This window comes from Heptranchias perlo, chromosome 7, assembly GCF_035084215.1.
Source record: "Heptranchias perlo isolate sHepPer1 chromosome 7, sHepPer1.hap1, whole genome shotgun sequence".
NCBI lineage: Eukaryota > Metazoa > Chordata > Chondrichthyes > Hexanchiformes > Hexanchidae > Heptranchias > Heptranchias perlo.
The window spans coordinates 11,435,315-11,456,767 of NC_090331.1; the positions used below are offsets into that span (position 1 = coordinate 11,435,315).

The window sequence follows — 21,453 nt, forward strand, 5'->3', positions numbered from 1 at the left end:
TTGAATGGCTCAAAGGCCTACTCCTGTTCCTCTGTATGGCTTCTACCTGCAATGGCAATCCTCCAGTACCTCATCCAAGTGTTACTGAGCCATACTCACTTGGAAGGCCCCAGTTCAATCTCCTGAGTTACCAGATGTCAGCCAGATTATGTGGTTATTGTTGTTACTTTCATATCTTCACACTCTGCCCTTGGAGAGAATAGTGTGAAATAAGTGGAAAGATTCACAGGCTGATAGGCCACAATGTGAGTGCTGCTTCCATGGCTGTAACTATCCTTATACCAGCCACTAGGGTTGTTAGTCCTACATGGCAGGAGGGTTTTATGGGCTTCCACAAGCCATACAACAAGGGGATCATCCACACCTCTCCTCAGGCCTGTCTGGAGCCCCAGTCTCCACATGCTGGGTCTGTCTGGAGCAGGATTTGATCCCTACACCTTCTGACTCAGAGGCGGGAATTCTAACCACTAAGCCAAAGGCTCGCTCCGGAGTAAGTGGTGATAGAGCTACATTTGGCCACTGCATCCCTGGGCTAGTGAGGAGAAGAATCATCCTGAGTTTCTGCTTCCGATCGCTGGTCCAGTGACCCTGACCCGAATGCATGCGGATGTCAGATGAGGACTCGGGTTGAGCTTGTCTGTGAGGACTGCGCCCCCAGTGGTTGAATGGGTTTGGGCACTCACTGTCTAGGTGCACACTTGAAGAATGGTCACCCGGGTGAGGTAGCAGAGGGTGGCAGGTGGCCGGAAAGCCGTGCCCAGGCACCAGCCCCCATTTTCAGTAAAGTTTGCGGCCTTAAAGGGACGCTGCTGCAGCTTGGCGGCAGAATAATACACGGTGCTTTACGTGCTATGACGCCCATTATAAAGCAGCTCATAATAAAACAGCACATCTTCCGAGTTATCCTGAGCAATACCACAGCGATCGGCTGGTCTCAGGACTATCTCTGGAGACAATTCTCCTTGGCTCCATAGGGCAGTCAAGCAAGCTCCAAGAGACCATGCTTGCCCAAGTTAGGGGGAATATGGTAGTGTAGTGGTTATGTTACTGGACCAGTAATCCAGAAGCTTAGACTAATAATCCTAGATTGGACGTGAGTTCAGATCCCACCATGGCAGTTTGAGCACAGACTGGTTACCACATGTGAAAAGGTGGACAGGAAATGACCAGCTGGTTCATCAAGCCTGGCCCAAACAGTCATGGTGCAACTAAGCATCATGACTCCCTGTGTTTCCCCCCACAACTAATTATGTAATAATACAAAGTGAAGGGTGTTGAGACATTTCTTGGCGTGGTGATCATGTGTGACATAAATGCAAGTCTTTTTACCAGCCGATTGACAATGTTTATAATAACTTTGCCTCAATGGGGAGAGCTGAGGAGGCAAGTGAATAGTATATTCTGTAGATTTATTTAGAACAGTAACAACCTGCACAGTCTCTTTATATTTTATCTTCAATTGCTTTTACTGTTTGTTTCACTTCATATTTATCCACCTTTTGTGTCCCATACTGTGCTACCCACTGAGCCACGGCTGTCACCACGTGAAGGTATTACTGTGTCCAGGTCCCGACTGAGCTCAGCACCAACTGCACCTGGTGTGAAAGATTGCCAGAGTTCTCCAGTCTTGCTCAGTGGCCCAATGGACAGCTCTACAAAAATCCCAAAGCAGGCACTAAACGGGCATCTCAGACCGGGGCACGAGGACCTTCAGTGGGAGATGGGAACGGTGCGGAAAGAAAGACAAATGATAAAAGATCTCCAGCAAATAAGTAAACTGGCAAAGAGACAGCAGATCCCGTCAGCTTGATAATTTCCCTCACGCATCACCTGCCCAGGTCATTCAGGCTACTCCTCTTCCTATAATTACTCCAAGAAAGGAAAAAAAATCCACAAAATTATCAACCTTTGGATAAGTTTTTTTTTTCCATATTCGTGTAGTATTTTTTTTTTTTTAGTGCTCATTATCACTGGTCTGTTACCTCATGTTGTCATGGTGCTGCCCTGGGTTTTAGGTCCTTTGATTTAAGCATGGGGTGTGCCAAGAACAAGCCTGAGGCGTAATCATCTTTACAGCGTCGCTGTGAGGATGCATTTACAGAGCTGTGGACCAGAGCCAGCTCTTTGCCTCATAAGACTTTTTTGTGCGATGGGAGCGGTATTTTTTGTAATGGAACTTTTTTTCTTTTCGTTAATTATTCATGGCTGTATCTGATCGGCAGATCCTGTCTGGGAGCAAGAGATCCCTACTGTGGCTGGGACCTGAGGCAGAAACGCTGCACCACCATCGAGGACAGTTCCAACATGAGCCTATGGAACCAAAACATCACAGAGTGTCCGGTATGTGCCAGGTTCAACGCTTCTAAAATAATTCCCGCTGCATAAAAGTAGCGACGCAGGTTAATAAGGCCATGTAAAAAAGAAAAGCTAACCAAGCACTGAGGTTCATTTCTAGAGGGATAGAATTGAAAAGCAGAGAAGTTATGTTAAACTTGTATAGGACCTTGGTTGGACCACATTTGGAGTACTGCGCACAGTTCTGGTCTCCATATTATAAAAAAGCATAGAACACAAGAAACAGGAGCAAGAGTAGGCCATCCGGTTAGAGACACTGGAGAAGGCGCAAAAAGATTTACGAGGATGATAGCAGAACTGAGAGGTTGTACCTATCAGGAAAGTTTGAACAGGTTGGGGTTCTTCTCTCTAGAAAAAAATAAGGCTGAGGGGTGACCTCATAGAGGTCTTTAAGGGTTTGATAGGATAGACGTAGAGAAGATGTTTCCACTTGTGGGGGAGTCCAAAACGAAAGGCTGTAAATATATGATAGTCACTAATAAATCCAATAGGAAATTCAGGAGAAACTTCTTTATCCGGAGAGTGGTAAGAATGTGGAACTTGCTACCATCAAGGAGTAAATGAGGGGATTCGCGTGGATGCATTTAAGGGGAGGCTAGATAAACACATGTGGGACAAAGGGATAGAGGATATGTTGATAGGGTTAGATGAAGACGGGTGGGAGCAGGCTCGTGTGGGGCATAAACACCGACATAGACCTGTTGGGCCGAATGGCCTCTTCAGAGGAGATTTGATAGAGGTATTCAAAATCATGAAGGGTCTAGACAGAGTAGATAGAGAGAAACTGTTCCCATTGGCGGAAGGGTCAAGAACCAGAGGGCATAGATTTAAGGTGATTGGCAAAAGAACCAAAGGTGACATGAGGAAAAACTTTTTTTTACCCAGCGAGTGGTTAGGATCTGGAATGCACTGTCCGAGGGGGTGGTGGAGGCAGATTCGATCATGGCTTTCAAAAGGGAACTGGATAAGTACTTGAAAGGAAAAAAATTGTAGGGCTACGGGGTAGGGTAGGGGAGTGGGACTAGCTGGATTGCTCTTGCATAGAGCTGGCATGGAGTCGATGGGCCAAATGGCCTCCTTCTGTGTTGTATCCTTTCTGTGATTCAATGTTTATGTGCTCTACCTTCTACGTAATTCTCATTAATGTCATTTGTTTGCTTTTGGCTATCTTTTATCCAAGAATTGAATTTCTCCCTGTGTGCAAAAGTCATTTTAAGCATGTCATGTGATTATCAGCAGGCCATAGCAATGCCTGATTGATTTGTTTTCATTATGTTGTATTGATGTAGCAAAGCCCCAAAAGTTAATTTTGATTTCTGCCATTTTGCTGAAAGTGCTAAGATCAGATGTGCAGCATTCATTATAGCCTTCCTGCAAAGATTTAAGCTTGTGATTGTGGCACAGTACACTGTCCTTTCAGCTCAGGGACGCTGGGTGCAAATCAAACCAGCAACAGAAGGGATGAAACTCTCTTTCCATTGGCTGCCTGTAAAAGTCGTCAGTGGATTCTGTCTGAATCCGGTTCTTCATTGCCATATGTCCACAGGACAAGACTGCCCCCCAGTTCAACATTAATTGGCACTAAACTGTCAATCTTTCTCAGGCCAAAGGATAGCTGCTGTGAGCAATGGAAATACCACATTAATTGAAGTAACGGATACCATTCTGAGTTTGACTTGAGACACACATTGTTGGAAGTTTACATAGAATTACATAGAATGTACAGGCCATTCGGTCCCACTGGTCCATGCCGGTGTTTATGCTCCACACGAGCCTCTTCCCACATCTCATCATCTCACCCTATCAGCATATCCTTCTATTCCCTTCTCCCTCATGTGTTTGTCTAGCTTCCCCTTAAATGCATCCATGCTATTCGCCTCAACGACTCCATGTGGTAGCGAGTTCCACATTCTAACCACTCTCTGGGTAAAGAAGTTTCTCCTGAATTTCCCATTGGATTTATTAGTGACTATCTTATATTTCTGGCCCCTAGTTTTGGTCTCTCCCACAATTAGAAATATCTCCTCTACAGCATAGAAGGCGGCCATTTAATCCATTCTGTCTCCACTGCCTCTTTGCTGGTTGAATCCATACAACTGCCCTGAGTTCTCCCTATAGCTTTGTAAATTCCTCTGCTTCGAATACCTATCCACCTTCACCTTACAAGATGCAATGGTTTCTGCCGCAACTACTTCCCATGCAAAGAATTCCCTGCTCCAAGAACTTTCTGCAGAAAGGAGTTTCTCTTAACCTCACTCTCTTAATGACAGTTTTAAATTGATCAAAAGCGAAATACTGCGGATGCTGGAAATCTGAAATAAAAACAGAAAATGCCGGACAAGCTCAGCAAGTGAGGCAGCATCTGTGGAGAAAGTAACAGGGTTAACGTTTCAGGTCGATGAATTCGTCAGAACTGGAAGATGTTAAAAGAGTTAAAGTTTTTGAGCAAGTACAGAGCCGGGGAAAGGATACTTGCTTCAAAACTTTAACTCTTTTAACATCTTCCAGTTCTGACGAAAGGTCTTCGACCTGAAACGTTAACTCTGTTTCTTTCTCCACAGTTGCTGCCTGACTTGCTGAGCTTCTCCAGCATTTTCTGTTTTTTATAAAAAATCGATTACTCCTTTGCCTTCGACTCCCCAAACAAAAATAGTCTTTCCCTATTCACTCTTATCAAAATACTTCATAACTTTAAAAACATCTATTAATAGTCCTCTTAGCCTTCTCTGCTCCAATGGAAATAATCCCAGTATCTAGTATCAAGAACAAGCAGTAAGAGGGAGCAATGATCTGCATCTGGCTCACCTATACTTGAGGGACTCCAGAACCCAACATGGCTCAGTTCCAATGGTCTCATTCTGCTCCCAGAAAATCTTTGAAGGTGGCAGGACAAGTTGAGGAGTCTGTTAAAAAAAAGCATATGGGATCCGTGGCATTATAAATGGAAGCATAGAGTACAAAAGCAAGGAAGTTTTGCTAAACCTTTAAAAATCACTGTTTTAGGCCTCAGCTGGAGAATTGTGTCCAATTCTGGGCACTACACTTTAGAAAGGATGTCAAGGCCTTAGAGAGAGTGCGGAAAAGATTTACTAGAATGGTACCAGGGATGAGGGACTTCAGTTATGTGGAGAGACTGGAGAAGCTGGGGTTGTTCTCCTTAGAGCAGAGAAGGTTAAGGGGAGATTTAATAGAGGCGTTCAAAATTATGAGGGGTTTTGATCGAGTAGATGGGGAGAAACTGTTTCCACTGGCAGGAGGGTCGGTAACCAGAGGACACAGATTTAAGGGAACTGGCAAAAGAACCAGAGGGAAGATGAAGAGAATTTTTTTACGCAGCAAATTGTCATGATCTGGAATGCACTGCCTGAAAGGGCGGTGGAAGCAGATTCAATAGTAACTTTCAAAAGGGAATTGGATAAACACTTGAAGGGGAAAAATTTGCAAGGATATGGGGGAGGAGAGGAGGGGAGTGGGAATAATTGGACAGCTCTTTCAAAGAGCCGGCACAGGCACGATGAGCTGAATGGCCTCCTTCTGTGTTGTATGATTGTATGATGCTATGTCCCTGGCAACCCCTACCTGATGCTGTCTAAGCTTTGCTAAGCTGTCAAACTCTGCTGCATGCTGAGCGCACGGAAACTAAAGATAGCAACTCAAAGTGATGAAAGTGGTCTATCTGGCTGTATTTAAATCAGTAAGTGGCAGAGATCTGTAGACATCTTGGTATTAGTTATTAGTTAATGTCAACTTCTTAAAAAAAAAACATACTTGCATATTAATGTGTTCCATACACTGATTTTTTTTTTAAAAATGCTTTAATGCTATGAGCTAGCAATTAACCATTGTAGACGGTTGGGTTAATCACTCATTCTCTCTTCAGCCGAACCTAGGAATTTGCCAACACGCTCTTAAAAAATCTAGCTGATGAACTGGTTATTAAAAATTCAGATACGTTCAAAATCCTGACACTTGTCAACAAATCTCCGCACAGTAGAATTGGCAAATAAAGCAGCAATTACATAGAAACGGATTTGAACTGCTCTTTGGTGGGGGGGGGGAGGAGGGAAAATTGATCATTGCATTTATTCAACATAGAAAATGGTATGACTTTGGCTAACTAAGGCAGTGTTTAGAGTAGTGAGCTGGCATACGTCACTAACAGTGCCTCCAGATGCCAGCCGTGAGCTTCTGCCAATTCTCTTGGCTGTTCGTATCCTAACTCGCACCAAGTCCCGTTCACCCATCACCCTTGTGCTCGCTGACCTACATTGGCTCCTGGTCCAGCAATGGCTCCGATATAAAATTCTAATCCTCGTGTTCAAATCCCTCCGTGGCCTCGCTCCTCCCTATCTCTGTAACCACCCCCTCCCTCAAGCCCTCTGAGAACTCTGCATGCTTCCAATTCTGGCCTCTTGTGCATCCCCCACTTCCTTCGCCCTACTATTGGCGGCCGTGCCCTCAGCTGCCTAGGCCCTAAGCTCTGAAATTCCCTCCCTAAACCTCTCCGCCTCGCTCTCTCCTCCTTTAAGACGCTCCTTAAAAAACCTACCTCTTTGACCGAGCTTTTGGTCACCTGTCCTAATAGCTCCTTATGTGGCTTGGTGTCAAATTTTGTCTGATAACGCTCCTGTGAAGCGCTTTGGGATGTTTTACTACGTCAAAGGCGCTATATAAATGCAAGTTGTTGTTGTTCCACAAATGGGAGAAAAACTCCAAGGTGGTCCTCAGGCTGCAGGCACATACATTCTGGCAACTGGTTTCGGAGAGACCTTGGGAGCAGTCTGTCCCTTCAACCACCATTGATTGATGTATTGTCTGGCAAGACGAAGGAATGAGGAGAAATTTAGGGGGTGGAAATACAATAACACAGGACACTGTGGCATTGTCTCACAGCTTCTGATTGAATACTTTATTCTTGAAGTATAGTTGGTCCACCTAACTATTGGGATTCTTTGATTTAGGTGAGAAACCTCACGGTGGATGGTGAATTCGGACCTTGGTCTCTATGGCAACTGTGCGAGCATGCGGACAAAGAGGCCACCGGGTCGTGCTTGTGTCGCTCCAGGTCATGCGACAGCCCTGCTCCACACTGCGGAGGTCACGCCTGTGAAGGAACCAAGATTGAGGTGGCAAATTGCTCAAGGTATGAGGGTATAAATTATCACTTTGCAAAAGGTGGTTCAGGATGAGTAGTGCTGGTATGCGTGATGGGTGCTGTAGAGTGGGAGACACTCATAAAGTCTGTGCCAATTTTTATTTGTTTAACCCATCAGTTTGGTTCAGTTGGTAGCAGTCTCGCTTCTTGATCAGAGGCAGTGGGCTCAGGGCCCAAACCCAAATTGACGCTGTGATGCAGTACTGAAGGAATGCTGCTTTTGGCACAGGTGAAACCCAAGGTCCAGTCTACTGTGTTTAGGTGGATGTTAAAGATCCCATGGGACTATTTGAAGAAGAGCAGAGAGTTCTCACCCTGGCCAACATTCCTCCCTCAACCAACTCCGCCAAAAATAAATTAACTGGCCCTTCATCTCGTTGCTATTTTTGAGAACTTGACTGCCTATGAGTTTTCCAATCTCAGAAAAAAAAGATCGACAGGATAGTTGACTCCTGTCAATAATTGGACGTGGGAGGGAATTTCAGCAGGGAATCCAAGGATTGTGTTTGAACTTCACCCTTTAAAGTTTGGTAAGGAACCCTGAGCAGCTCCAGCTTTGGAGGGCCTCCTCATCCAGGGGGTCTCATTGCCAACATTAACCTTTGCATGTCTACAAAAAATCAACAGTGTTACGCTGTGTGATCTAGGGGCAGTTGTGCCACATGAATGCCAAGAATGAAATGTAACTGGGGCATTGCGGAACTATACGTTTAAGGGTCAAAGCAGTCGGGAACTGGATGCTTAAAGGAAAAGAAAGAAGGGCCTTTACAGCCAATGACATACTTTTGAAGTGTAGTCACTGCTGTAATGTAGGAAACAGCGCAGCCAATTTGCGCACAGCAAGGTCCCACAAACAGCAATGAGATTAATGACCAGGTAACCTGTTTTAGTGGTGCTGGTTGAGGGATAAATGTTGGCCAGGACACAGAGAGAAATCCCCTGCTCTTCTTTGAAATAGTGCCATGGGATCTTTTATATCCACCTTTAATGTCTTATCTGAAGGACAGCACTGTAGTCCCTCAGTACTGCACTGGGAGTGTCAGCCTAGATTTTACACTCAAGTTTCTGGAGTGGGACTTGAACCCACAACCTCCCTGACTCAGAAGCAAGAGTGTTACCCACTGAGCCACAGCTGACAGCTGTCATTTCACCTCTAGGACCTGGATTGAAATCCTGCTTGGATTGATGAAATGAAAATCTCTTTTCTCTCTCTCTCTATCTCTGCGAGCTGGAAGGATCCAAATTCAAAATGAGTTTGGCGCAGTCTCAATTCAATTCACACTGCCTATAATTTTCCACTGATTGCTGCTAAATTTAGTTTTACTTTGGCCATAAACATATCAGGTGTGAGATCTGGAAAATGTCACCCGGGTGTAGTTGGGATGGGTGATGCCCTTGTGAGGCTGGGTCACAGCAGGAGAAGCTTAGCGCAGCTTTAACCTATGCTGTACCTAACTTGGGACTGCTTGACATTCAGTTTGCCAAAAGTGGAGAACCATGCTATGTGTTAGGATGAACAAGCAGATACTTGTTGATGTACAAAAGTTGGCAAAAAAAAGCCACCAGGCCAAAGACTGCACAAATCTAGTTGGTTACCTCTCCCAACAGTTCAGTTTATTGGACCCTAGAAGTCATGTGTGAGACTATTGCCTCTGCTTAAGTGCAAATAATACACATACAACACACACACACACATATTTGTTATAACACAAGGGGGGAAAAAAAAAAATTCAATAGGGCCCATTTTCGGGCGCGGGTAGCGTGATCCGCTATTACACTCACGCCCAATGGCCCCTACACAAGCAGCACATGATTTTCGAGCTGCCCGCTACTTACTATGATATCCCCGTGCCGCCAGCACTACCGAGGCTGCACGGAGAATGAGGAAGCCGGAAATGTTGTGTGCTCAGCGCACGTCATTGGCAGCCTGCACCTCTTAAAGGTGCAGGTGCACATTTAAAATGGGACATGCGCAGTCCACTAGGAGGAGGGAAAGATGTCCGCAAGGATGGCAGGAGTGGCGCGAGAGAGGACCCCAACTTCTCCAATGATGCACTGGAGGCCCTGGTGGAAGGGGTGGATGAAAGGAGGGCTAACATGTACCCGCAGGGTGGCTGGAGACCCTCCAGACCGCAGCTCCACAGGCATTGGCAGGTTGTGGCCCAGGAAGTGAACGCCAGGAGCATGGCACCACGTACGAGGATAAAGTGCCGAAAGAAGTTCAATGATTTGACACGAGTGGTCAAGGTGAGTGAATGCAAGTGTCAAGTGGTGCATCCGACCAACTGCACCACTGCTCCACTCATCACACTCCCCTGTCACCCACTCACCAACAAACACTGCCCATCCGTATGTAATGCTGCACTTGTCATGCTGCATCTCACCCGCATGTAGTACCACACTTGCAGGCCACGCAACCACCACTCGCAGGTCACGCAAACTGGCAGTTATTCAACCATGACAGGCACATCACCCACACGGCTTGCAGGATACTCACTGACACACTGTCCTCTGTCTTGCAGGAGAAGGTGGTGCATAACAGCCGGCAGCAGGATAGACCTGAGGGTGGACGGGCACGCTTACACATCCTCACCCACCTAGAGGAGACAGTTTTTCGGATCGTTAGGCGGGCCGCGCTGGAGGTCCCGGTGAAGGGGGGGTCTCTGCATATCTAATGCTCCTTCTCCTTTCCCACGTCTCCCTCCTCGCATAATCTTTTCTGACTCGTGCTGCAGATGCTGTCGGCACGCACGTCTTACTTGCTCCTCTCTCCGCGCCACAACTCAATCGGTTTCCCTTTGTCATCGCAGATACCCAAGAACACGCGGTGGCACCGTCCGAGGAGGAGGAGGTGGAGGTGGAGGAGGAGGAGGAGGAGGACACTGAAGCCACAACGTCACTCGATCTGACACTTGCTTCCACCAGCTCAGAGACTGGCACTGCACGTCGTTTAGAGGTTAAGTGAGAGGAGGGATCTGCATGTGGTGAGACACCGAGCACAAGTGCGCAGGAGCCGGGGCGGGGGGAACGGATACCTCAGGTGCCAGCTAACCGGAGGACAAGGTCGCTCACTAATTCTGCTGCAGAGGAGTCAGATGAGGACTTCGATGGGCCAGGCTACAGAAGACGGCTGATGGGCGTACACCAACAAACGCTTGGAGCACAGGAAAGCCTGTCAGAAAGCCTGCGCATAATGAGAAGGGGCATGGAGGAGTCCAGCTCCAACTTGGCACACGGCTTTGCACAGAACTTGGAGCCCATCCTTTCCAACATGGTCACCTCCATCAGCGCACCTGTGGAACCCACCATGATACAGCGTCTGATGATTGATGTTGTGGCTTCAATTGCAGCACAAACATCTGCCATCAAAAGTCTGCAAGCTACGGGTTGCTGCTCAGACTGCTGCATTTGGAGCTTTGACTGCTGCCTTGGAAGCTCAGACTGCTGCTATCGTGGGTCTGGGGACCACTGTGGAACGGGGCTTCCAGGGCGTCACAGCACTCCAGCAATCCGTTCTCCAGCCGATCACCAGGATCGCTGAGGCGCTGCCCCGGGAGAGTGGCAGTGGCGCCATGGCAGTCGGACCTGCTGTCCTCTCTCAGGACGACAGCATTCCTGCTCCCAACCCTGCCACTCCGCCAATGCCCCTGTTATTGCCTGTTGGCCAGCCAGGCCAGACTACTGCAGCCCATGCTGAGATGGTGCAGTCTGAAGCTGGGCCCTCCCGTCCCAGACCTGCTTGAGGTCGTCCTCCAAGGCCATCTGCACTCTCCTCCATTGAAGGCCAGCAGCCTTCCACCACCCATGCTCCAGCCACTGGGGAAGCACCTCGTAGGAGCACTAGAATAGATAAAGGCACACGAACAAAAGGCACTAAGGCAATGCACAAGGGTGAATAGTTCTGTTCTGTTTCCATAATTTTATTTATTCATTGATAAATGTGACTTTGAATTTGCATTTGGTGGTGGTTTTTATTTGTGCGATGAGCTGAGAGGGAAACCAATGTGCAATCAGATGGAGGGCGATTTGATTGTCTTGCGGGAGTGGAAAGGTGGGGAGTGTAGGACTGTTGGTGAGTTGGGGGATGTAGTTGACATTATTGATAGCGGGCACGGATCAGGCGAGAACGCACAGCCCTTGCAGACAAGGCGTGTGGTTCCTGTTGCACCCTTGCGTCTTCCTCCACTTCCTCTTCCAGCTCCTCCTCCTCCTCAGCCTCTTCCTCCTCGTGCTCCTCCACCTCTTCCTCCTCAGCCTCCTCCTCCTTCACCTCTGGCTCAGGATCTTCTCTGATCATTGGTGGCAAAGGCTGGTCCCTCATGATCGCGAGGTTGTGCAGCTTGCGGAAGACCACCTCAAACCTGCCCACCCACTCAGGGGAGTACTGCAGGGCTCCTCCAGAGCGGTCCAGGCAACGGAAGCATTGTTTGAGGAGGTCTATGGTGTGCTTCATGATGTTGCGTGTGGCAGCATGGCTCTCATTATAGGCCTGCTGTGCACGTGTGCGTGGGTTCCTGACCGGTGTCATGAGCCATGGCGTGAGGGGATAACCCTTGTTGCCTAGTAGCCAGCCTTTGACTTGCTGAGTCGGGTGAAAGATAGCTGGCACATTGGACTGCTGCATGACAAAGACGTAGTAACTGCTCCCAGGGTAGCCAGCATCGACCTCCATGATTCGCTGCGTGTGGTCGCACACCAGCTGCACTTAAGGGAGTGGAAGTCCTTTCAGTTGACAAAGACGGCCGAGTTGATGTGCGGGCCACGCAGGGCAACGTGCATGCAGTCAATGGCACCCTGCACCATGGGGAAGCCAGCAATGTGAGCGAACCCCCGTGCTCCCTCGTTCCTCATCTGGTACAGTGCGTCTGTGACCTCCCTTATGCGGCAGTGCACTGCATACTGCGAGATGTTGCACATGTCACCAGCAGAGGCCTGAAATGATCAGAAATTCAGCGCCACGATGAACTTCACAGCTTGTGAAGGACAGGGCTGTCCTTGCCCTGCTCTGGGGCTGCAGTTGTGGCCGCACCAGTTGACAGATCTCGGTCACGGCTTCCTTGGTGAACCTCAGGCGTCGGATGCAATCCTCCTCGGTCATGTTGAGGTAAGAGAATTGGTCCCGGAAGGCCCTCATTGGATACGAGCTCCTGCTCAGTGCCCTGCGCCTCCTCGTCCTCCGTCTCCTCGCAGCTTGACCTGCTATGTGTGGCCTCTCTGCATGCTCCCAGTCATGCTCAATGCCCAGTGGGAGCCCTAGCAGACCACCCATGGTTGCCAGGAATATTGTTCAACCACAGTTGTAACTTTCCGAACCGTTAGTCAGTACCTGCCAAACCACTCTCAACTGGACTCTAGGATCTCTCAGTAAGTATAGGGAGCTTCAAAAAACACTTCCTATTCCACCATCACCCAGAAGCAATAATCCAGCAATTAACCTGCAACACCTGCATGGTCCTTTTAAATAGTGCTGGTGGGGGGTCCTCCAGGCACCGTAAAACACATTCAGATGGTCGGGGCTAAGACTGTGCGTTGAGTTGAGCGTTAAGGTCCAAAATGGTAACTATCACTTTAAATCAGTGTTGCACACTGATTGCATGCATTTTCTCTCTCCTTTACATGCTTCTGCCGTTCACACGCATTTGTGCACACGCTAACTCCTATACCAAGATGGCGTCTGACGCATGTCACGCTGGAAACGTGCGTGCGCAGCCAAGACGCCACCTTGGATGTTCGAGAAGCTGTGTAACGCCAAAACAACGGGTGCTATGCAGCCCAATTTAGCGCCCCAAGTCTGGTAAAGTTCTGCCATAACTTATGGGTTAAATTGAGGCACAGCACAGAAACAGGCCATTCAGCCCAACTGGTCCATGACAGTGTTTATGCTCCACATGAGTCTCCTCCCTCCCTACTTCATCTAACCCTATAAGCACATGCTTCTGTTTTTTTCTCCCTCATGTGTTTATCTAGCTTCCCCTTAAATGCATCTATGTTATTCGCCTCAACTACTCCATGTGATAGCGAGTTCCACTTTCTTACCACTCTCTGGGTAAAGACGTTTCTCCTGAATTCCCGATTGGATTTATTAGTGGCAGGCTATGTACTGTCACGGGAGTTCTCCCCGGTGTCCTGGACGATATTTATCCCTCAACCAACATCGCTAAAACAGATTATCTGGTCATTATGACATTGCTGTTTGTGGGACTTTGCTGCATGCAAATTGTCTGCCATGTTTCCTGCATTACAACGGTGACTTCAAAAGTACTTCATTGGCTATAAAGTACTTTGGGACGTTCTTAGGTTGTGAAAGGCGCTATATAAATGAAAGTGTCTTTTATTTTTGATGAAGAGGCCCAATTTACTATGCTTCTCCCCTGAAGGGGTTGATTCTTGATGGGTATGGCTCCACAAGGCCTGGCAATTGTCAAGTGTCTGCGATTGTCAAGTGTCTGCCCTTCGTTCTTTTTGTACGAGTGTTGGAGCTTATGTTACTGTGGATTACAACCAAACCCGCTCTTGTTCTCACCCAGCATCCACGCAGGCACATTTCCAATAGCAGCAACAACAACTTGCATTTATACAACACCTTTAACGTAGTAAAACGTCCCAAGGCGCTTCACAGGGCAAAATTTGACACCGAGCCACATAAAGAGATATTAGGACAGCTGACCAAAAACTTAGTCGAAGAGGTCGGTTTTAAGGAGAGTCTTAAAGGAGGAGAGAGAGGCGGAGAGGTTTAGGGAGGGAATTCCAGCTGAAGGCACGGCCGCCAACGGTGGAGCGAAGAAAATCGGGGACGCGTAAGAGGCCAGAATTGCAGGGACCTCGGAGGGTTGTTGGGGCTGGAAGAGGTTGCAGAGATACGGAGGGGCCGAGGCCACGAACACAAGGATGAGAATTTTGAAATCGAGGCGTTGCCGGACCGGGAGCCGATGTAGGTCAGCGAGCACAGGGGGGTGGTGGGTGAGTGGGGTTTTGAATAGTGAGCAGCCACTGGATAGCAATCAGGAGTTTGAACCGTGGCAGATTTACCCTCCCTATCGGGGGTGGGGTGGGGTGGGGGGGGGGGGAGGGGAGGGGAGGGCACTGTGGCAAATTGTAGCTCCCCTACCATAACCCCAGCTGAGATCAATTAACACAGACCGCAGACTGAACCTTGGGAGCTTCTAGTCAGCACAGTGGTAGTATTACACCAGGCAGTACCTTTACGAATTAGACCATGGGGGAGCAGGACAAATCACTTTTGATTGAACAAGTGAGCAAGGAGTAAAGTTACAGCTGCACTGGAACATATTTAATGCGTTCACGTTGTATTCAATTTGACATCTTGCGGATGAGCCTCTGTCTGCACGTCCCCTCCACCCCCTTCAATTACTCCGTGGCACATCTGGTAACACTTCTGTGCAGCTTCAGATTTTGGACCTTGTATAATAATGGCTGATTTGGACGAAATTCACCTGAGGGTTTCTAACTGCCATTGAAGACTGACATTGATTTGAACGATGTGTGTTTTAAGCGTGTTCCGCAGTACCTGTTGCTAATTAGTGCCGCCTGATATTATGCGAGTCATAGGCTGTCCATAATATTAAGCCATCTGTAGGGCCACAGTAACAGAACTCGGTTAGTCTCGGCTACATTTGGAACCTTCAGTACAAACGCTCAGGCTGTGTGTGTGTGTGTGTGTGTGTGAGAGGACAGATAGGAGCAGTGGAACTAAAAAAAAAAATGTCTTAACCTCCCTGAAGGATAGTCGTTCCCCAGGACGTGACTTCCATCACTGCCGAAAGTGGTAGCAATGAATCATATTGAGTGTAATCCGACAGAGTCTACAGGGGGGAGGTCCGGGGATGGGAGGGGGGAGAACAGGACACGGTGAGACCCGCAGGATAAATGGAGGTGCCGCAAGTACAGCTGATGATGGATTGTTGCAGAGCTGCAGAGCACCGGGGGGGGGAGTGCGGAGGGAATGCTGAAGAAGAGAAATTTCCAGTCCCTGATTATTCGAGTCCTGGCTCCCGCGCAAGAGGTGTTCGTGGACAGCGGGGCGAGAGCTGTGGCCGCTGTCAAACATAAACTTGGGATGTTTGTGCGCTTCAGGAAAAGGGGTGCACGGGGTGACCTTTCACCCCTCATAACACAGTTCAAGTGGGGGGAAGGGCGCGCGCGCGCGCGCGGAAGCTTTCCCGAGATGATTCTGCCACAAGACAGGAAGGGAAACACTTACCTAATGCCCTCTTTTACCCCAATTATCCAGCTGCTGATTTACATCAGCATCTGTTCTGTGTTAGTTGGGGCCTTGCTTGCCGTACTGACTGATGAACTCTGGTGTGGAGTGAGAAGTGGTTTTTCCTAAGGTGCTCATGTCATTCAAATTGATGTGTTTTATGTCCATTGAGTAATTAGGTAAATTAAGTATACTGACTCCCCCACCCCCCCCCCCCGCCCCATAATCCATTAGAGCAGGCTGCGTTCTTTAGTGGCTGCTCATGGAGACAGGTTGCACAGACCAGGCTTGTAATCGCTCCAACATAGAAGATTAAGGGGTGATCTAATCGAGGTGCTTAAAACCATTAAAGGATTTTGATAGGGTAGATGGAGAGAAACTATTTCCTCTGGTGGGAGAAGTCCAGACCAAGGGGGCATAACCTTAAAATTAGAGCTAGGCCTTTCAGGGGATGATGTCCGGAAGCATTTCTTCACACAAAGGGTAGTGGAAATCTGGAACTCTCTCCCCCCAAAAAAAAGCTGTTGAGGCTGGGGGTCAATTGAAAATTTCAAAACCGAGATTGATAGATTTTTGTTAGGCGAGGGTATTAAGGGTTACGGAACCAAGGCGGGTAGATGGGAGTTAAGATACAGATCAGCCCTGATCTAATTGAATGGCGAAACAGGCCTTGAAGGGTTGAATGGCCTCCTCCTGTTCCTGTGAGGCATCACACGCTTAAGTGGCATTTGTCACGACTTTCGAAATGCATCTTACAAACCAGATTGCACAATACCCCATTGACAGGGCAGAATTTCCTAACAGTGTAAAAACAAAGCGACAGAGGGATAAAGATGAACTCGTGTGGCTTGAAGTTGCAGTGTGTGACATTGGAAACTGGTGCGTTTGTATGAAATTCCTTTGCTTCTTTAAAGAAAAAGCTGCTAATTCGTTTACTTTAAAGAGTTGGTGGCTGTTTTTGAAACCCCTGGACTGAGGAATTTCACATGAATATGCTAATGATTTGTTGCTACAGTAACAACAACTTGTATTTATATCGTGCTGCTCATCGTGGAAAAACATCCCAAACTGCTTCGTTCTCATTTCTCCCCCATTTCCAACCTCTTCCTCGACCCAGAAAATTTGAGCACGATTGTTGTTCCCCTTTGGATGTGGAAAGCCGTTTGGCCTATCCTACTTATCCATCCACGGAAAGGAAACTGTAGCACCGTCCCCCCAAACAAGAGCATAATCTCTTAAATGGCGACATCATCCGAAAACATAACGTCAGATTCCTCACGTACGCTGACGACACCCAACTCTACCTCACCTTCCCTCGACCCCTCCACTCTCCCTGATTTGTCACGCCGCTCATCCGACATCCAGTACTGGATGAGCAAAAAATTAACTCCAACTAAAAATTGGGAAGGCCGCACCCATTGTTTTTGGACCCCGCTGCAAACTCCGTTCCCTAAGCCACCGACTCCATCCCTCTCCCTGGCCACTGAGGCTGAACCAGACCATTTGGCGTCATATTTGACCCTGAGATGAGCTTCCGACCCCATATCCGCTCCATCACCAAAGACCGCCTACTTCCACCTCCGTAACATCGCCCGTCTCCATCCCTGCCTCGGCTCATCTGCTGCTGAAACCCTCATTCATGTTACCTCTAGACTCGTGTATTCCAATGCTCTCCTGACCGGCCACCCATCGAGCACCCTCCATAAACTTGAGCTCATCCAAAACTCTGCTGCCCGTATCCTAACTCGCACCAATCCCGTCACACCTGTGCTCGCTGACCTACATTGGCTCCCGATTTAAATAATTCTCGTCCTTGTTTTCAGATCCCTCCATGGCCTCGCCCCCTCCCTATCTCTGTAACCTCCTCCAGCCCTACAACCCTCCGAGATCTCTGCGCTCCTCCAGTTCTTGCCTCTTGTGCATCCCCGATTTTAATCGCTCCACCGTTGGCGGCCGTGCCTTCGGCTGCCTAGGTCCTAAGCCCTGGAATTCCCTCCCTAAACCTCTCCACCTCTCTACCTCTCTCTCCTCCTTTAAGACGGTCCTTAAAACCTACCTCTTTGACCAAGCTTTTGGTCACCTGCCCTAATATCTCCTTATGTGGCTCGGTGTCAAATTTTGTTTGGTAATCACTGCTGTGAAGCGCCTTGGGATGTTTTATTATGTTAAAGGAGCTTTATCAATGCCAGTTGTTGTTGTTGTAAATGCTCCCAGGGCTTTTGGCTCCACTGCTCCACCCAGAGGCCAGATGCTGATCTGCGTGTGAAGAAGAACTCCCTGACAATCAGTCCTCAATTTGCTTTTCACAGTTTGAAGCTGTGCTTCCCGATGCCAGCTATGGCTCAGTGGGTAGCAGTCTCACTTCTGAGTCAGAAAGTGTGGGTCCAAGTCCTACTCCAGAGACTTCACGCTCGTAATCCAGGCTGACACTCCAGTGCAGCACTGAAGGAGTGCTACACTGTCGGAGGTGCCGTCTTTCAGATGAGTCATTAAACCAAGGCCCCATCTGCTCTCTCAGGTGGATGTAAAATATCCCATTTCAAAGAAGAGTAGGAGGTTTCACCCCCCCCGGTGTCCTGGGCCAATATTTATCCCTCAACCAACATCACTAAAACAAATTATCTGGTCATTATCACATTGTGGGACCTTGCTGTGCGCATATTGGCTGCCACGTTTCCTACATTACAACAATGACTACACTTCAAAAAGTACTTCATTGTCCTGAGGTCATGAAAGGCACTGTATAAATGCAAGTTCTTTCTTTTCCTTGTAAATGAAACTCGGCAGAAGGCGGACCGCTGTTTATTTGAATCACCATTTGCTTGAAAAGTAGCAACTGAGACCCGAGTGAGACATCACAGGGTGACGGGGGGAATTCCACTTCTGTTTCACTGCAAACAGAACTGCAAGTTGGGCAGCAGGTGATAATTGTCTTCATCTCCAGCCTCATGAGTCAAGCCCGTTGCCGTGGGAGCTGTCGGCAGAAGCGACTCGTGAAATTAGCCATTTCAACACCTACCTCTGTTCCGGCCAGCAGCCTCTAGTCTTGACCCGAGGGATAGAAAGCACACACTCTCTCTCTCTCTCTCTCTCCCTCCGCCCCACTCTTTTATTTCAGTAATATGTCTCTGGCCAGGAAGCAGGTCCTGCAGCCCAAACTATATTAACGTGCAGGAAGGGGGAAGGAATTCATATATACGTACAATTTCCTCTCTTAATTAATAACGAGAATGAAGATAGAGTTAAAGTGAGGAAACTATTTAACCTGGACAATGAAGATAGAACAAGGGTCACCCTATTATAGAAAGGATATTATTAAACTAGAAAGAGTGCAGAAAAGATTTACTAGGATGCTACCGGGACTTGATGGTTTGACTTATAGGGAGAGGTTAGATAGACTGGGACTTTTTTCCCTGGAGAGTAGGAGGTTTAGGGGTGATCTTATAGAAGTCTATAAAATAATGAGGGGCATAGATAAGGTCGATAGTCAAAATCTTTTCCCAAAGGTAGCGGAGTCTATAACGAGGGGGCATAGATTTAAGGTGAGAGGGGAGAGATACAAAAGGGTCCAGAGGGGCAATTTTTTCACTCAAAGGGTGGTGAGTGTCTGGAACGAGCTGCCAGAGGCAGTAGTAGAGGCGGGTACAATTTTGTCTTTTAAAAAGCATTTGGACAGTTACATGGGTAAGATGGGTATCGAGGGATATGGGCCAAGTGCAGGCAATTGGGACTAGCTTAGTGGTATAAACTGGACGACATGGACATGTTGGGCCGAAGGGCCTGTTTCCATGTTGTAACTTCTATGATTCTATGATTCTATAAGAGGAGACGTACAAAATTCGCAAGCTTCTAGAAAGGTTTGAAATTGGGGGGGGGTGGTGGAAAAAATTCCCCCTCCCCCAAGATAGTGAACACGTGGAACAAACTACCGGAGGAGATAGTTGATTCGGGGTCAAATGTCACCTATAAAAAGGGGCTGAATTGATATTTGTTGAGAGAGGGGGTATTGAGGCTTAGGGAGATATTAATAGCATTATTTGAATTTTTTTTCGGTAAGGGAAGGAGCTTATTGTAAATGAACAAATGGTACTGCAGAGCGTGTGGAATAATCAAACCTGAACTCTGGCTGGAGTGAGCTTGAGGGATCAAATGGCCATTTTTGCACCTCAGACTTTATATTCACCATAGTGTAAATTCACCAACGTGGTAAAACGTCCCAGAGCGCTTCACAGGATTGTTATCAGATATAATTTGACACCGAGCCACATAAAGGGATATTAGGACAGTCTTGGTCAAAGAGGTAGGTTTTAAGGAGTGTCTTAAAGGAGGAGAGAGAGAGGTGGAGAGGTTTAGGGAGGGAATTCAGAGCTAAGGGTCTAGGCAGCTGAAGGCACGGCCACCAATGGTGGAGTGAAAGAAATCGGGGTTGCACAAGAGGCCAGAATTGGAGGAGCGCAGAGGTCTCGGAGGGTTGGAGGAGGTTACAGAGGTAGGGAGGAGGCGAGGCCATGGAGGGATTTGAAAATAAGGATGAGAATTTTAAAATCGAGGCGTTGCCGGACAGGGAGCCAGTGTAGGTCAGCGAGCACAGGGGTGATGGGTCAACGGGAATTGGGATAGGGGCAGCAGAATTTTGGATGAGTTCAAGTTTACGGAGGGTGGTAGGAGGGAGGTCAGGACTGGTTAATGTCCCAGGCTCACCATCGGAGGCGAGGCCATAATATGAACGGGGTGTAGAAGATCCTTCTTAAAGAAGGCCGTCTCTCCCATTGATGATCACCAGGCTTCGTTTGGCTCAGGAGCAAGGAAAATAAATGCCATATGGCTTTTCATTACAAATTGAAATGTTTTCTGTGTGTAGCAAATCAGTCAGAAAGGCTGTGGTCACCTTCAGTTAAGACTGCACTGTGCATCTGCTGATGATTATTGTGTTGTGACTGTTGCCGATCATGTTACGTTTTAATAGCAGTAACAAAATAAGTTAAGTGCTTAAAATTTATTTGTAAAAAAATTGCTGGAACAGGAACCTAAATCTCCTCGTATCTTCTTTTGGCGAGCTTCATTCTCCGCCAAAAATTTGGATCTCTTCGCACGGAAGGTTTGTTGTTTCTCTCAGCGGCTCTTTACGTGAAGAAACTCTCAGCCCTTCTCCCCGCATTGCCTTGAGATAACCTTTCGCGAGTGCAGAGCGGAGCCTTGAGGCACGGAATCCGAGACTTGCATTGGCCGAGAGCAGCATCTCATTTGTGAATCTTTCTCTTTGACTAATCCTATGAGGGACTGTTGAGTGACGGGCTCTTAGTATCTGGACGGTGATCGATAATCTGTCATGAGTGCAGGCATCAAAAGAGATTGTGTGGGTGTGCTTTGATAAGTCCTGATAGGGATGATAATCTTCAGTCTTCTGTTCGACGTGTGGAAGCTGACTTGTATCCTCATGCCCATCAGTGGGTGAAAGAAGAGCCAAATTAGCTCGGTCCATGCTGCTGATTGTATGAATGAACTTGCCTTTATATGGCGCCTTTCGGGACCTCAGGACATCCCAAAGCGCTTTACAGCCAATGAAGTAGAAAGAATCATAGAAAGGTTACAGCAGGGAAGGAGGCCATTCAGCCCATCGAGTCCGCGCCGGCTCTATGCAAGAGCAATCCGGCTAGTCCCACTCCCCCGCCCTATCCCCGTAACCCTGTACATTTTTTCCTTTTAAGTACTTATTCAGTTC

General features: G+C 47.8%; 1 protein-coding gene across 6 annotated transcripts in view; it reads left to right on the forward strand.

Moving 5' to 3' along the window:
* Positions 1 to 21,453, forward strand: part of sema5ba (sema domain, seven thrombospondin repeats (type 1 and type 1-like), transmembrane domain (TM) and short cytoplasmic domain, (semaphorin) 5Ba) — a 300,621-nt gene that overhangs the window by 212,274 nt on the left and 66,894 nt on the right. For all 6 annotated transcript variants that reach the window (XM_067987078.1, XM_067987075.1, XM_067987080.1 and 3 more), the window contains 2 exons: positions 2,223 to 2,340; positions 7,317 to 7,498. In XM_067987078.1, coding sequence (XP_067843179.1) covers positions 2,223 to 2,340; positions 7,317 to 7,498 — 300 coding nt within the window. The remainder of the gene's footprint in view (positions 1 to 2,222; positions 2,341 to 7,316; positions 7,499 to 21,453) is intronic.